General features: G+C 52.4%; 1 protein-coding gene across 1 annotated transcript; it reads right to left on the reverse strand.

The window, feature by feature from the left end:
* Positions 1-2299: 2299 nt before the first annotated feature.
* On the reverse strand, positions 2300-11325 carry SELENOT (selenoprotein T). The gene is made up of 6 exons (XM_032975221.2): positions 11103-11325; positions 7563-7673; positions 5642-5768; positions 4760-4847; positions 3579-3744; positions 2300-2485 (listed from the first exon to the last, which is right to left on the reverse strand). The coding sequence occupies exons 1-5, from the start codon at positions 11270-11272 to the stop codon at positions 3623-3625; spliced, it is 618 nt and encodes a 205-aa protein (XP_032831112.1). The 5' UTR covers positions 11273-11325; the 3' UTR covers positions 2300-2485; positions 3579-3622.
* Positions 11326-14342: the final 3017 nt, after the last annotated feature.

Genomic DNA, 14342 nt, shown 5'->3' on the forward strand with positions numbered 1-14342 from the left:
AGCTTCGTCGCGTTGTGCAAACGCCGTCGGAGATACACAGCACAACCGCGTAAACCTACGTAGTAGTATTAGTAGTATCACACGTGCGGGAACTACCGCACAACTCACATAGGGGGAGACCCACATTACATAAATACAACACGGACTGCACACACACACACGCACATTGAGGGAGACGCAACAGGAATCCAGCGATCCGCAAAGGGGGTTATAGAAGAGCCCGCCGCAGCGTTTAGTCACGTAGCGACCCATCGATTCACCGGTTTAAATCGATCTTCTGCGCTAACGATACACGTGTCGAATCGTAGGCGTGGGAAGAGTTTATACGATGAATCAATTTGTTGAAGTTTGTGTGCAATGGGTGCGCGGGTCGTGACATTCACCGTATTGTGTAGGAAATTTTTTTATCGATTCTTGCAATCAAACCACAACCATTCGTTGTATCAGTGAACGAATCCCGTGGCCCACACCAAATATCTTCCTTGCTGGTACCACCTGGGATGGGAAATCTTGAGTTTTACCGAGATCTTTAACTCGTAAACAGCTGATATTACGATTCATAATTAATTTTTGGTTTAGGCCACGTATTAATGATCTGACATAATTAGTCGTCAAAAACCCTCCACCCCACCCGGCCCAACCAAAATACTTGTCCCGCAGTGCGCAAGCATTTTAACGATGCGCCGATTGCGCTCGTTTCAGCTCGCTCGCCGCTGGGATAAAGTAAGATTCTTGGTAGCAGATTTAACGATTAGATGTGCGACATATCATTTGAAACTACGGCACGGATCATCAGGACAAGATCCTAGGCAGTCCGAATAAAAATACAGCAAGTCAGAAAGACTTCCGGATTTTTTAAAATTCTTGACTGGGCAGGAGGGTCTTAACGACACAAATTTGGTCAAATCATGAGATGGCCTAACCCAAAATTACATTTTAAATCAGCAATAAAATTGAAGCATACAATAACCTTGTTTAATAAGTGTTTGATTACATGATACATTTGAAGTAGCCATACACACAAACTGGTACCACTGGATATAAACTACCTCGCGTGGTACAGGGGTGGGTGAATCACGACTAAAAGGAACCGCGAGCGGATCGCCAGGGCTGCCCCCTCCCTACACGCTGATGGCGACAGATTACGAGACGGTTATTCAAATATAAATCACAAGTATAGCGGGCTCAGGGACGCCCTAGCAATTGAACGCGCTTAATCCGCAGTGGCGGCTGGAATTCTGTTTTCATCGGGGTGCGATGGGCTCCATGGCGGAGGGCGGTAGTGGTGGGGCTGGGTGGTGCAGCAAGTCCACCACGTCGCCTACGAGGCTCGCTCCCGACCCCCACTCCCCCCCCCCCACGTTCATATCCGCACAAGCCGGGGGGGAGGGGAGGGGCGACAGGTAAAGTGGTGGCGACGTTTCCTCGGCGCCGCGTTGCCGGCTCGTTGCTGGCCGCGTGGCGGTGCCGTGCTCTCCGCGCTTCCCGGTTCGTAGCGGCCGCTCGGTCGGGGCGAAGCGAGAACGCGGCCGCGAGGTGAAGCAGGAAGGGCGAGGGTCAAGGAAGTTGTCGCCGCTAATTGACTCACGTCCCACTTTGAGCGCTCAAAGACTAATCCCGGTATAAAGAACAGAAAACCCTCGATTAGTTTACTCGTTGATTTATCAACAACAGAGAACTGTGCACAGTTATTAAATAATAATCATAACTTTCGAGCAGCCGACCCCCATGCAACAACGGACTTTTAGCCGAGATTAAGTTAATTAAGGGGTCACAATAATTAAGGGGGTCACAATTCATGATTAAAAGGTGGGGAGGGGGGGAGGGGGCACGTGCCCGGGTTAATCAAGGGCACCAGCGCCCACGTGTGCGCGCGTGTCGGCTCAGGCAAAGCTGTTCCTTCAGGGTGCTGCGTGATGGCGGTGACGTGAACCAACTTCCCCACGCCCCCCCACCCCCCCCCGTCTCTCACGAGGAGCGACGGGGAGAGGTGGGGGAGTGGGACCACGACCCCCTCACGCACGCCCTGCGTCTGCATACGGACACGGAACAATCACGGTAGGAACGGGAGTTTCACCATTTTCTGAGGTAATCTCCAGGGGGGGGTTGAGGGAGGGTGGCGGGTAGTTTAAATTGGGAGGGAGGGAGTCAAGGCAGTAATGAACTGCGAAAGAGAGCAGCTACGTTTGCCGGGAGCGCTTCATCCGTCCGGCCTCGTGCTATGGCCACACTGCCACCTTCACACGCGAGGCCCAGGGCTCGCGTCAACGAACTGCCCGCCATCGCCACCGGGTATCGGGGGTGAGGGGGGGGGGAGCAGCAGCCGTCCGTGGCACGGAGACGGCGACCTTGCGGCGGAGGGGAGAGCCGCGTGGGAACGTTTCTGTCAGGGTCCGCTCCTCCCGGCGAGGCCAGGATTCAGAGCGGCCCGTCATTGACCCACACGGAACCCTTCCGTCCGTCCGCAGACCGCATCTTGTGCCGACTGGTGAGGGAGGGAGGCAGGGAGGGGGAGGGAGAGAGAGAGAGGAGGGCACAGGGAGAGGGATCGTAAGTCGCAAAGCAATCTTCACCCCCCTACCGGCAGACGAATGCCCCATTGTGCAGGCCCGGGGGTCACCCTGTGCCGCAGCTGCCACTGAGGGTGCCCTTTCAAATGTTTCACATGGGACGTGACGAAAGTCGCCCGTCGCTTGTCAAGCGCTCGGAGTCGCTCCGTGCGTAAAGGAGGGCGGCTCGAACAAAAGCTAATTATTATTATTACTGAGTTAACGGGCGCAGTGGGGCATTTGGACACGAATGGCCAGCCATGACACGTGTGACATGGCTGCTCGTGACGCATCCAACATACGAGGCACATCGGCGACTCGTGACATGTAACACACGTGACCGCTGACAACATGGTAACCGTGTCGGTATGTATCGATTCTCATTATTATTAATACGCTTGTTTACCCGGGAAAGCATCGCCGAGTCTCAATACTCTTATTTCAGGAGGAGGGGGTCCTGCCATGTTTTTAATAGTCGAGGGTCGGGGTCAATGTTGCAATGCGTGATCTCAATCGAGAAATTTGCAGGTACGTTTTCAGCACCGGAGGTGTTTGGCCAACAGCAGTGACACCGCATGCTTTTTTTTAGCTACGACCGGAGAACCCAAAGGAAACCAATGCAAAACTGGGGGAGAAACTAAACTAAAAACTATTTTTCTGTTCACCAGGTAAGGGCCCACTGAGCTATGTAGCTCTTTTTGAGAAGCGACCTGGCCTCAAATGATAGCTCAACGAAGTGGCTTATCCTGTGGAAATGTATAGCAGCCAAAACTCTAACCGCGTTTTGATTCTAAATGCGAATAGAAAAACCCACGTGACCACGGGGAGAACATGCTAACTCCAAATATACAGGCGTTAGGGTCGGGATCGAACCCACGGCCTCCTGTAGACCAAGCGAGGCAGCTAACATCTCCTAGCCACCGTGGGACCCATTCAAACTACACGCAGAAAGGCGCCCGAGTCGGGAGTCGAACCACTGCGCGCTCCACCCTGACCATCCCGCGCTCGCTTCACGACGGCGCAACTCACGGACGCCGCCTCTGCCGCCGCCGCTGCCGTGGCCGCGCGAGTCGCTACGAGGGCTGCATGCGGCCCGCGGAGCCGCCGCTCAGCTTCACATGGTTGTCCAGGATCTGGAGGATCTCCTGGGGGCTCGGCACTCGGCCCGACTGCAGCTTAGACCACACGGGCACGTCTGTGGGACACGCAGGCGGGCGGACAAGAGATCAGGGACCGCCGTGCCAAGTGCCGTTCGCGGGCCGCCTATTAAGGAGGGAAAAGGCGCACGGGACGGGAGCGGCGGGCGGCCGCCACCACGACGCCTCGCCGCCTTCGTCTCCCCGGCGCTGACATTTACGCATGCCAGCGGGTGCTCGTTTAAGGCCTAGTCGACCTCGCGGAGTCCCAGGATCAGTTCAGATATTCGTCGACGTTGGGTCGTGAGCGGGAATCGAACTCGTGGTACCAGGTGCATCGCGCAGTGCACTAAGCACTGCGCCTGCGCTCCCCGAACACAGGCAAGCGCACGCGTGCACATACACACAAAGATAAAGATCCCCCGTATAGCCTTAACAGACTGTAGGGGCAAGTGCTGTTAGCGAGCACCTATGAAGGCCGGAACGGTACACGAGGAGGTGGGTGGCCAGCACCACGCCCGACCGCCTTTGTCTCCCTAGTGGCAATGTTTACACACCGCACCAGGTACTCATTTGAGGCTGAGTCGACCTAGGGGAGGCCCAGGACCGGTTCAGATAATTGTCACTGGTGTTGGCCGTGAGCGGGAATCGAACCCGGGTCGCCAGGTTCATAGCGCAGCGCGCTAACCGCTACACTATCGCTCCCCACAACACATACACACACATACACACACATACACACAGGTCAACCATTGCACTGGGCTGTGGGTGGGAGGGTCTCTATTTGATTGAACGCAAGCACTTTGTGATAAAACCAAAGAATGCAACAACACACACACAGAGGAGCGCTGCCCTAAGCCAGAACAACACATTACCCCACCACACCGTCACACAACGCATCAGCCTCTCACGCGTACCGACGCCACACCATACCAGCGGACCATGCGTACGCGCGCACCAGCGCCAGGCCACACACCGGCTGATTGCACACGTCAACACACCGCGCCACGTTCCGACGCGTGCGATGGGACGCAACGCGGTGTCGCGTGCGACCCCATCCGTACGGCGCCTCACCGTTGAGGGAGACCTCGAAGGCGCCCGTCGACATGCACTGCGTCTCCACCATGTTGCTCACAAAGAAGATCATGAGGCAGGCGTAGAGCTGCGCACGGCACGCAGGAGAGGGGGCACGCAGGACGGGGGGGGCACGCAGGACGGGGGGGCACGCGTTGGTCGTCCGAAGGGGAACGCAGGGGAAAGCGGAGCGGGGGGCGGCGAAGGAGAATCCCAAGTGAAGCCCCTCCCCACTCGAACCCACATCCCTTGCGCTCACAAGGGATGTCCGGGGACAGGCAGATGTATTAAGAAGGGAGACACAGGCCAGACAGTAGGTGTATTCAAATAGGCACTATGTATAAAACAGAGACGGTCTATATATTCAGAAAAAGAGATATTCGAAACAAGAGATGCATTCGAAAGGAAATACGCAACGCACGCGTATTCAGACAGGCGACATAAAGCGGAGACAGGACATGTGTTCAAGAGAGGAAATATAAGACAAGCGATGTCTATTCAGAAGAGAAACACCGTACACAGGGAAGGAGAAACACTGGGACGCTAGCGGCGATGCGGCAGCAGTGGCGCTGTAATACGATGAAATGGGACAACCGACGAAATCATTGATCAGAGATTTGCTCATTATATATATCTTGTGGATCGTGAATCTAAGTTAATCGTTGCGATTTGGCTCAGTCGATCCAGCAGCCGCTCAAAGTTGATCGGGCAGCCATCTAGAAAACGTTTATTCACTTGGGCAATCGATTCATCGGCAAGCAATAATCAGATCGAGCAGTCGTGCGACAGCAGCCCCCTTTATTTTATTGGCTAATATCAGCAACATTCGGCGATTCCGTCGCAGTCCCGCTTTTTATTGTAGCCCGGCGCTCCGCTCGGCACCTTGTTCTCCTGACTCCACGTCCACACGCCGGGAGTGTCCACTCCGAGCATGGGGAAGAGGTTCTTCCCACTCAGCACGAGGCCGATGAGCACCAGTTTGAAGACGGAGAAGAAGGAGGCGATGTACCTGAGGAGCGCGCGGGGGCGGGAGAAGGGAGACCACGACGACACGGGAGGGAAGCGCGCGCGCGGGTCAGCGGAAGCAGGCACGGAATTATTCACTCACTCTGCCGAGAGATTTAATTCGTTGTCCGATTAGCGCGGTTGGCTACGTACGGTGCGTAAGAAGTTCAACACGCGTGCGCATGTCCGTCAGGATTTCAGGGTCGCAATTCAATTTACTCAAGAAACGCTTTTGTTGAGTGTTATTCTCCAACTTCATCCCAACTGCGCCATCGGCGCCTCGTCGCGAGACAGAGAATCCACTCCCAACTCTCGCGCGGCAGTGCAACTCCTCGTGTTTAGAGAGCGGCGCACGCGGGCGGATATCACAGAGATCCCCTGCTACAAGTGTCCCCTGGTGCTCACAGTAAAGGGGGCAGCACTTTCCCACCAGCCCTGCCATCGTAACGTTCATCGCACAACAGTCAAAATGACACCTCGAATTCCCAGAGCCGAAATTTGGCCAAATTATATATATTTTATTTTCTCACGTAATTAGTACACCGAGCTGAGACCATCAAACTGCGACTACTTATCTGTGGGACCCTCTTTGGCAGTTATCAAGATGATGAAAAAAATAAAAGGATTTTCCGTTTCTGGCAATAATACAGGTGTTAAGATGTTCAAACACATGAAGGCACCTATTTCTAATGCTTTGGCATTTGCATCGTCCTTGTACTGCTCGCCTTTTTGGTATCCTTTGGTCTATAGCACCAGTGAGACAGAACCAGCTGTCTCTGGTGTAGGCTAATCATCTTCAAGGACAATGTCTATATTATCGAAGCATATTTGTGTGTATATATTTCCACAAACGTGTGTGGTTAATACAGACTTGATGCCTAGTAAGAGATGTCTAATTTGGTGTTTGGACATCTTAACCACCTGTATTTTTGCCAGAAGAGGTAAAGGATATTATTCTTTGTTACCGCTTCAGAGCCCGGTAGTTTAACCACGGATGGTGGCTGAAACACGGATCCGAACCCAGAGCCTCAGCCGTACCGGCTAAGCATCTCCGACCTCTGCACCACCACCACCACCACCCGGCCACATCCTCGCAGCTAGCCGATTTTAATGAAATATTTGGGTAACGCCGCTTGGCTTGGGCCAAATTAAATGAGCTGGCAGGAGGGATTAGCCAAGCTAGCCCTGCCCTAGACCCTGAACACTGGTGCAACCATTCCCCATACACTGGTGCAGCCTCTGGCCAAACCACCCGGAATGCACTCAAGCTCGTCAGAGCTCGGAAGTTATATCGTCTATTGCGCTCGCGTCGCCTCACCGAGCGGTGACCAGCGTGGTGAAGTATGGTCAAATAAGCCCCCCGTGACGCACAACGTGCGTTGAGGCGCCCATCAAGCAGAGCACTGACGAAAGGACTGTGCGTGTACACCGGCAGAACTAGCCCTGCCACAGTGGCGCAGCCATCATGCACATAATTAGCACGGACCCGCTGCCTAACGGCCAATTTGCTGGCCGTTTAATGGTCCCCAAAGTAGACTAGGTCCAAATGCTACCATCACAACCTCCCTCTCTAGGGAAGATGGGGGGAGTGGAGAGGCGGGGGAGAGGAACTGAAGAGGCAGGGAAGAAGCAAGAGTGAAGAGTGAAGAGTGAAATGAAAGCGAGATACAACAGAGAGGCCGGAGAGAGGCAGGAGAGAGGAAAAATAAAAGAGAGGTAAGGGAGGCATGAGAGGCAACAGATGGGGGACGAGGGGAGAGTAGGGAGTGGCTGGGTCCATTGTGAGAGCGGCTCTCACCTGTACAGGGGCTGTGGGAGGTAGTTATCGCCCTCCACGCGGATGTCCGGGAATCTCTCGGCGATGACGCGGGAGTACTCCTCGAACACCCGCCGGTACCCTCAGGAGACGCTGCCGGGCAACCAGGGCACACACCGCGCCATCAATGCCAAAACCCTAAGTGTCCCACGAGCCGACACTCACGAGGTGTGATATACCGCGGCCCCGGAGTGCCGATCGCCCAACCTTAACCCCTTCACTGCCATCCCTACCTTCACCCCCTAACCATTTCCCCTACCCTAGTACAACCGAAACCCCAAAAATCACCCCATGAAGATCCTTAGCCTCATTGCTAACCATCACACGTATGCGTATTTCGTCCACAACTCTGTATATATCCTTTATTTAACCAGGACATAAATTCATGGAGACAAATTAAACACTGATTATATTGCAAGGGCGACCTGGGTTACATAACTACTTAACCCTAAACCATAACTCCAATTTCGAACAACTCAAACTCTATTACCCAACTAATGCTATCCATAACCTCAACCTGCACTTAACTCCTCTACCTAATCCCATCTCTACGCCTATCCCTAACCATTGTACATAACCCCATCCCTATAACTACACCAAACCCCTATCCATAAACGCATCCCAATATTTCACCTTCCATTCAAGATTACACCATGCCCAATTAACACACCCATCACAATTCTTGAGCCACAAAACCAATCCTGATTGATGCCACAGGTGTGTTAAATATGCTTGGAGGGTTAATCAATGATGCTCGGTAGCAGAACTTCAGCCAATCGTTAATGACCCTGCTGAACACTCAAGACCTCAAGGCAGAGCAGATCGTGTGCAGGGGAGCAAAGCTCCCATCAGAATTCGCATTAGCTACATCGTCATCATCTCCATGACGAGATTGACGATGTACCCATGGCACTGACCAATGGTGCCACGGTGGCGAGACGTTAACTCGGCTAGTATACAGGAGGTCGTGGGTTCGAACCCGACCCCTGCTGCTGTATATTTGGAATTTGCGTGTCTCTCTTCCCGTGGTCACGTGGGTTTTTCTCCGGGTCCTCCAGTTTTTCACTCCACATTTATAATCCACATGCATTCACAGCATTCGGCAACTGCTATAAATTTCCACGCGATGATTAGGCACTTCGTTGAACTATCATTTGTGGTAGCCAGCTCGCTTCTGAAAAAAAAGAGCTCTACAGCTTAGTGGTCATTTACTTCGTAAAATAAAAATAGTTTAGCTTCAATGCGCCGCTCCTGTCAAAAGCTCGTTAGGGTGATGGCTTCCCCCACAAATTTCAACCTTGACCCCGAGTGTGGCAGCTGGAATGTGCCTGCTCCGTTTACGGAGGTTGAGACCTTCAGCCCCTTTGTCGACCAAAGACCGCGCCATGTCGGATAAAGTCCAACCCCCCAGGCCAGGGGAACCACGCTTTGCGGAAACATGGTGATCACGACCGTGAAGGCATTATCATCATCATCACCAGCCATGGATCAAAGCCTTCCCCCGAGTTGCCACCGACTTTCACGATCCTATCGTGCAACAATCCATCTCGCTCCTGCAAACGATCTGATTTCATCGCTCCATCTCCTCGGTGGACGACGTTTTCCCGAGGGCACGTTGACACCTCACGGCTGTCATTCTTCCCGGCCACCCGGCGATCATCGCTTCTAACGACGTGCCCTGCGCCAAAGCCTCTGAGCTGCCCGTGTTCTCTGATCTCAAGTCGTAGTACGAACTTCATTCCAACAGGTGATGGTAACATTATAAGGCCCTATCAGGACAGAGAGACGCGCTCTTTATTCGCAAGGATTGTCCTGGGTTTAAACGAGACGCACAGCAAGAAAACAACAAGGCATGAGCATAAATGTTAGAAACGAGAAACTACGATGGAAATCCACCTTAAATTCGTCATGGAGAATCAAAATCAACATTTTGATCTCTCGTCTCGCGTCTCTAGACTCATTTCCTCTCAAATCTCTCCCCGATTCCTCTCGACTGTCCCTCCGCCCTCGTCTCCCTCTCTCGTGTCCTCCCTCAACGTCATCCCCTCTCCCTTCTTCTGCTCTCTCTTCCTTCTCTCCCATCCCTTCCGTCTCCTCTGTCGCCCGCCTTTCTTCTCGGTTTACATCGCCATCTGTGGCCCATCCCCTCGGCATCTCTCTCCTCTTCATTCTCTCTCTTATAAACCATTCCCACTGCGCTCCCTTATCTCTCTCCATCTCCGCTATTTCCCCTGCCCTCTTTGTCTCTCTCCCGCTCCTTATCTCTTTCCCTCCATCTCCATTGTCTCCCCCCCCTCTTCTTTTTAATCTCCTTCTTACCCCCCCTCCCCCGCTTCACATTTCCCCTTCTCTCTCTCCTGTCTCTCTCTCTCCCTTGTCTCTCTCCTACCTCTCTCCCTTGTCTCTCTCCTACCTCTCTCCCTTGTCTCTCTCCTACCTCTCTCCCTTGTCTCTCTCCTACCTCTCTCCCTTGTCTCTCTCCCTTGTCTCTCTCCCTTGTCTCTCTCCCTTGTCTCTCTCCCTTGTCTCTCTCCTACCTCTCTCTCCTACCTCTCTCTCTTGTCTCTCTCCTACCTCTCTCTCTTGTCTCTCTCCTACCTCTCTCCCTTGTCTCTCTCCTACCTCTCTCTCCTGTCTCTCTCCCTTGTCTCTCTCCCTTGTCTCTCTCCCTTGTCTCTCTCCCTTGTCTCTCTCCTACCTCTCTCCTACCTCTCTCCCTTGTCTCTCTCTTGTCTCTCTCCCTGGTCTCTCTCCCGTGTCTCTCTCCTACCTCTCTCCCCGTCTCACCCCGGGCTCTCCCCTACCTCTCTCGCGATTCTCTCCAACATCTCTTCCCGGTCTCTCCCGCTACCTCTCTCCCGGTCTCTCCATCTCTCTCCTACCTCTATCCCCTACCGCTCTCCCCTACCGCTCTCCCCTACCGCTCTCTCCGGGTCTCTCCCCCTACCTCCCTACCTCTCTCCCCGGGTCTCTCCCCATACTTCTCTCCCCTACCTCTCTCCCGGTCTCTCCATCTCTCCCCTACCTCTCTCCTGGTCTCTCCATCTCTCCCCTACCTCTCTCCCGGTCTCTCCATCTCTCCCCTACCTCTCTCCCAGTCTCTCCCATACCTCTCTCCCGGTTTCTCCATCTCTCCCCTACCTCTCTCCCGGTCTCTCCATCTCTCCCCTACCTCTCTCCCAGTCTCTCCATCTCTCCCCTACCTCTCTCCCGGTCTCTCCATCTCTCCCCTACCTCTCTCCATCCCTCCCCTACCTCTCTCCCCTACCTCTCTCCCGGTCTCCCCTACTTCTCCCCTACCTCTCTCCCGGTCTCTCCATCTCTCCCCTACCTCTCTCCCGGTCTCTCCATCTCTCCCCTACCTCTCTCCATCCCTCCCCTACCTCTCTCCCGGTCTCTCCTACCTCTCTCCCCCGCCGTCTTCCGCATCCCTTTCGGCCGGGCCTCACCCCCCCACCTCCTCGTGCACGCACCACGCCACCACCACCACCACCACAACAACAAGAACACGCGGCCCCTCACCAGTACTCGACCTTGAGCACGGGCCCCGCGAACAGGTGCGTGCGCATCTGCCGCACCGAGCCGTCGGCCCTCGCCGTGCCCGGTCCCAGCCCGGGGCCCGGCACCAACATCGCCGCCATCAGCAGCGCCGCGGTCGCCGAGCACCACAGGGACACCACCCGCGCCGCCATCGTTCACTTTGGCGCGCCACGTGACTACGCGCCGAGCGACGTCACCGCCCCCGCCGCCCCTCCCTCGTGGTGACGTCACTCAAGGGCGGGGGGGGGGTGGCAATAATTAAATAAATAATTCGTTCCATTTTTTGGGCTCTTTCGGTAAAGTCACGTAGAAGGGAAACAATACAATAATATATTTTTTATTTTTTTTGTTTCCCTTCTACGTGACTTTACCGAAAGAAACAATAAAAGAATATATTTTTATTATTTATTTTTTATTGTATCCCTTCTACGTGACTTTACCGAAAGAACCAAGAATATGAATCCCTGCAGTCACAAAAGCTTTAAATCAAAATTCGATTCATAATATAGATTTTTTTGGGGGGGGGGAGTTAGATCGTGTAAATATATTAATGTGTCTATACATTAAAAGTCACGTGACCAAAGAGTATGGATTCCTGCAATCACGAAAGCTTCAAATCAAGATTTAAATGTGTCGTTAAACCCGCCACCACCCGGACACTGAGTGAGGTTTGTCACGTGAACAGAACGTGCCAATTCGTTACTGGTACAGCACTAACCGGTTGTGTTGGGGGGCAATTCCACAACATTTACAATCTGAGTACGACGTTTTGCCAGTAATTACAACCGGTAATTATGATGATATTGGTCGCGAAAGCATACGTGTTAAACCAAATAATCGGATTATTTATGCTGGAGGAGAAATCCGATGAGCTATAAAGCTCTCTTTTTTTTACAGATGTCCGGGGCGGGTTAGACCGTGACACCAACAAACAATACATAAACACCATTGGAGTCAAATCACTTTTCAAATACTGTAATATACAAACGAGGCGGTAGGTGGCCAGCACCACGCCCGGTCGCCTTTGTCCCCCCAGTGGCGATGTTCACACAGCAGAGCAGTTACTCGTTTGATGCTGAGTCGACCTAAGGGAGGCCCAGGACCGGTAAAAATAATCGTCACCGGTGGTGGCCGTGAGCAGAAATCGAACTCGGGTCGCCGGGTTCGTAGCGCAGCGCGCTAACCACTACACTACAATGCGTTACGCTTCCACATGCGCGGGTCACGTGACAGATTTGACGTCACAGCTCACTTGCCGTGCAAATAAAATATGCATTATTGAGCTCCCCCCCCAAAAAAATATACACAAAAGTGTATTTTTAATAAGTTTTGCATGGTGCACAGTCTGGAAAGTACCCGCATGGCAAATTTCAAGTTTGTTGCATGTCGGGAAGTACACTAAACATTTTGAACAGACACACATTCACACCTTTGCCTTTTATATATATGGAGATAAAACGCAAATCTTTTTTAAAATAAATCTTTCCAGGTAAAGCCTACTGAACTATTAGCTTATTTTTTAGAAGCGACCTGGCCACAAATGACGGCTCCACAAAGTGGCTTATCATGTGAAAATGTATTGCAGCAAAATTATCTCGGTAACATAAATCAGAGCTGGCAACCCCACGGTTTTCAGGTCCATACGGCGTACACCCGTTTCAATACGGGTGTACTGATTGTAGCATCATTACTGTGTACACACGCACACGTGTGACGTCACTATGCGGAGTAGCGTCACGACCACGCGGGTCTACACACACACATGACGTCATCCCGGCTGGAGGTGGGAATGACGTCAGGGCCGGTTCTGGACTCATGAGGCCACGAGGGTGGTGTGAGGTCGTGGCACTCTCTGTGACGCCGGCTGGACACGTGACTGGACCCCAGTGGGGGCCGGGGCCCTAGGGGGCACCTCGGGGGGCACGTGGACAGCAGGGGGGCTTCGAGAGGGTTCTCGAAGGGAGGCGTGGCCGGGGCGGGGCCCGAGCACCTCGAGGTCCATATAAGCAGCCTCCTCACGAGGTTCGAGGTTGCCCGTATCAAGAATGAAGATTCATCGTGAAGAAGCAAAGAAGAGATCCGTGTGTAGGTCCCAGCCGGAAGACTCTAGGACAGCGGTAGACGTGTAAGGAAGTCCCGCTAAGACAGGAGGCTGTACCTCCTTAGGGTAGCAAGGGATCTGTGTGTAGGTCCCAGCCGGAGGAGTCTAGGATAGCGATAGACGTGTAAGGAAGTCCCACCAAGACAGGAGGCTGTACCTCCCTAGAGTATCTGAGAAGTGTGTGTTAGCTAGAGTAAGGCGGTGGTCACCACCCTATGCGCAATATAAGAGTTAACTGTTGTGTTCATTAATAAATAAGTGTTGCCTCCCAAGAAGTTGTGTGTGCACCTAATTCGAATCCACTACACGGGCAACAAAAATATATTGGTTTGTTTCTCGTGATTATGGGATTTTTTTAGGATGAATGTTGAGATTTAAAAGGGCACGGGGTGACCAATATGGTCTGAATTGGTCTGCAGTAGGCACTGATAAGGGATTGACATGTACGATAAATGCATCTTTATAAAACATATACTCTAGCCTTCTAAACGGAAACTAAAAATACAACTGCGATATGTGACGTTTAAAAACAGATAGGAAAGTGTCAGTCAAGCACAAGAGGTCAATGTAGACATAAACAACACAAATTCTGCTTCCTCGCCCCTATTGAATGAATGCTGCTGGCATTGAATGCTGCTGACATTGGAAACCCTTATAAGCAGTTGCATTTGGAGGCTTGCCCCCTCTTTTCTCTCCGCCTGATGAAGACCACTTGTGTTGCGATTGAAACGTCGATGGTTTTTAGCTTTTATTATTTTAAATTCATTATTTTTATTTTTTATCTACGTGACTTAACCGAAAGAACCAAGAATAAAGAATACATATATTTTTTTTAATATGTATAAAAAAATTATGTATTCTTTATCGTGACGTCACCCCCCGTCGTTACGTGCCCGTCACTCCGTGAACATGACGTCATCAGCAAGAACCACCCGTTAGTGGCGACGCGCAGCGCGAAACGCGATGTCACCAAAGCGCACTCTTGATGAAGTCTCCTTCGAGCCACACATCGTGACGTCATAAATAAATGACGCACGAAATGTCTTGTCTTACATAACATTTGTGAATGCTGTACTATAGATTAAATCAGAATTTTTTTTATTTAGACTGCAAGAGGAATC

Source organism: Petromyzon marinus, chromosome 55 (genome assembly GCF_048934315.1).
Source record: "Petromyzon marinus isolate PM22_M1 ecotype Great Lakes invasive population chromosome 55, UKy_Petmar_22M1.pri1.0, whole genome shotgun sequence".
Lineage (NCBI taxonomy): Eukaryota > Metazoa > Chordata > Hyperoartia > Petromyzontiformes > Petromyzontidae > Petromyzon > Petromyzon marinus.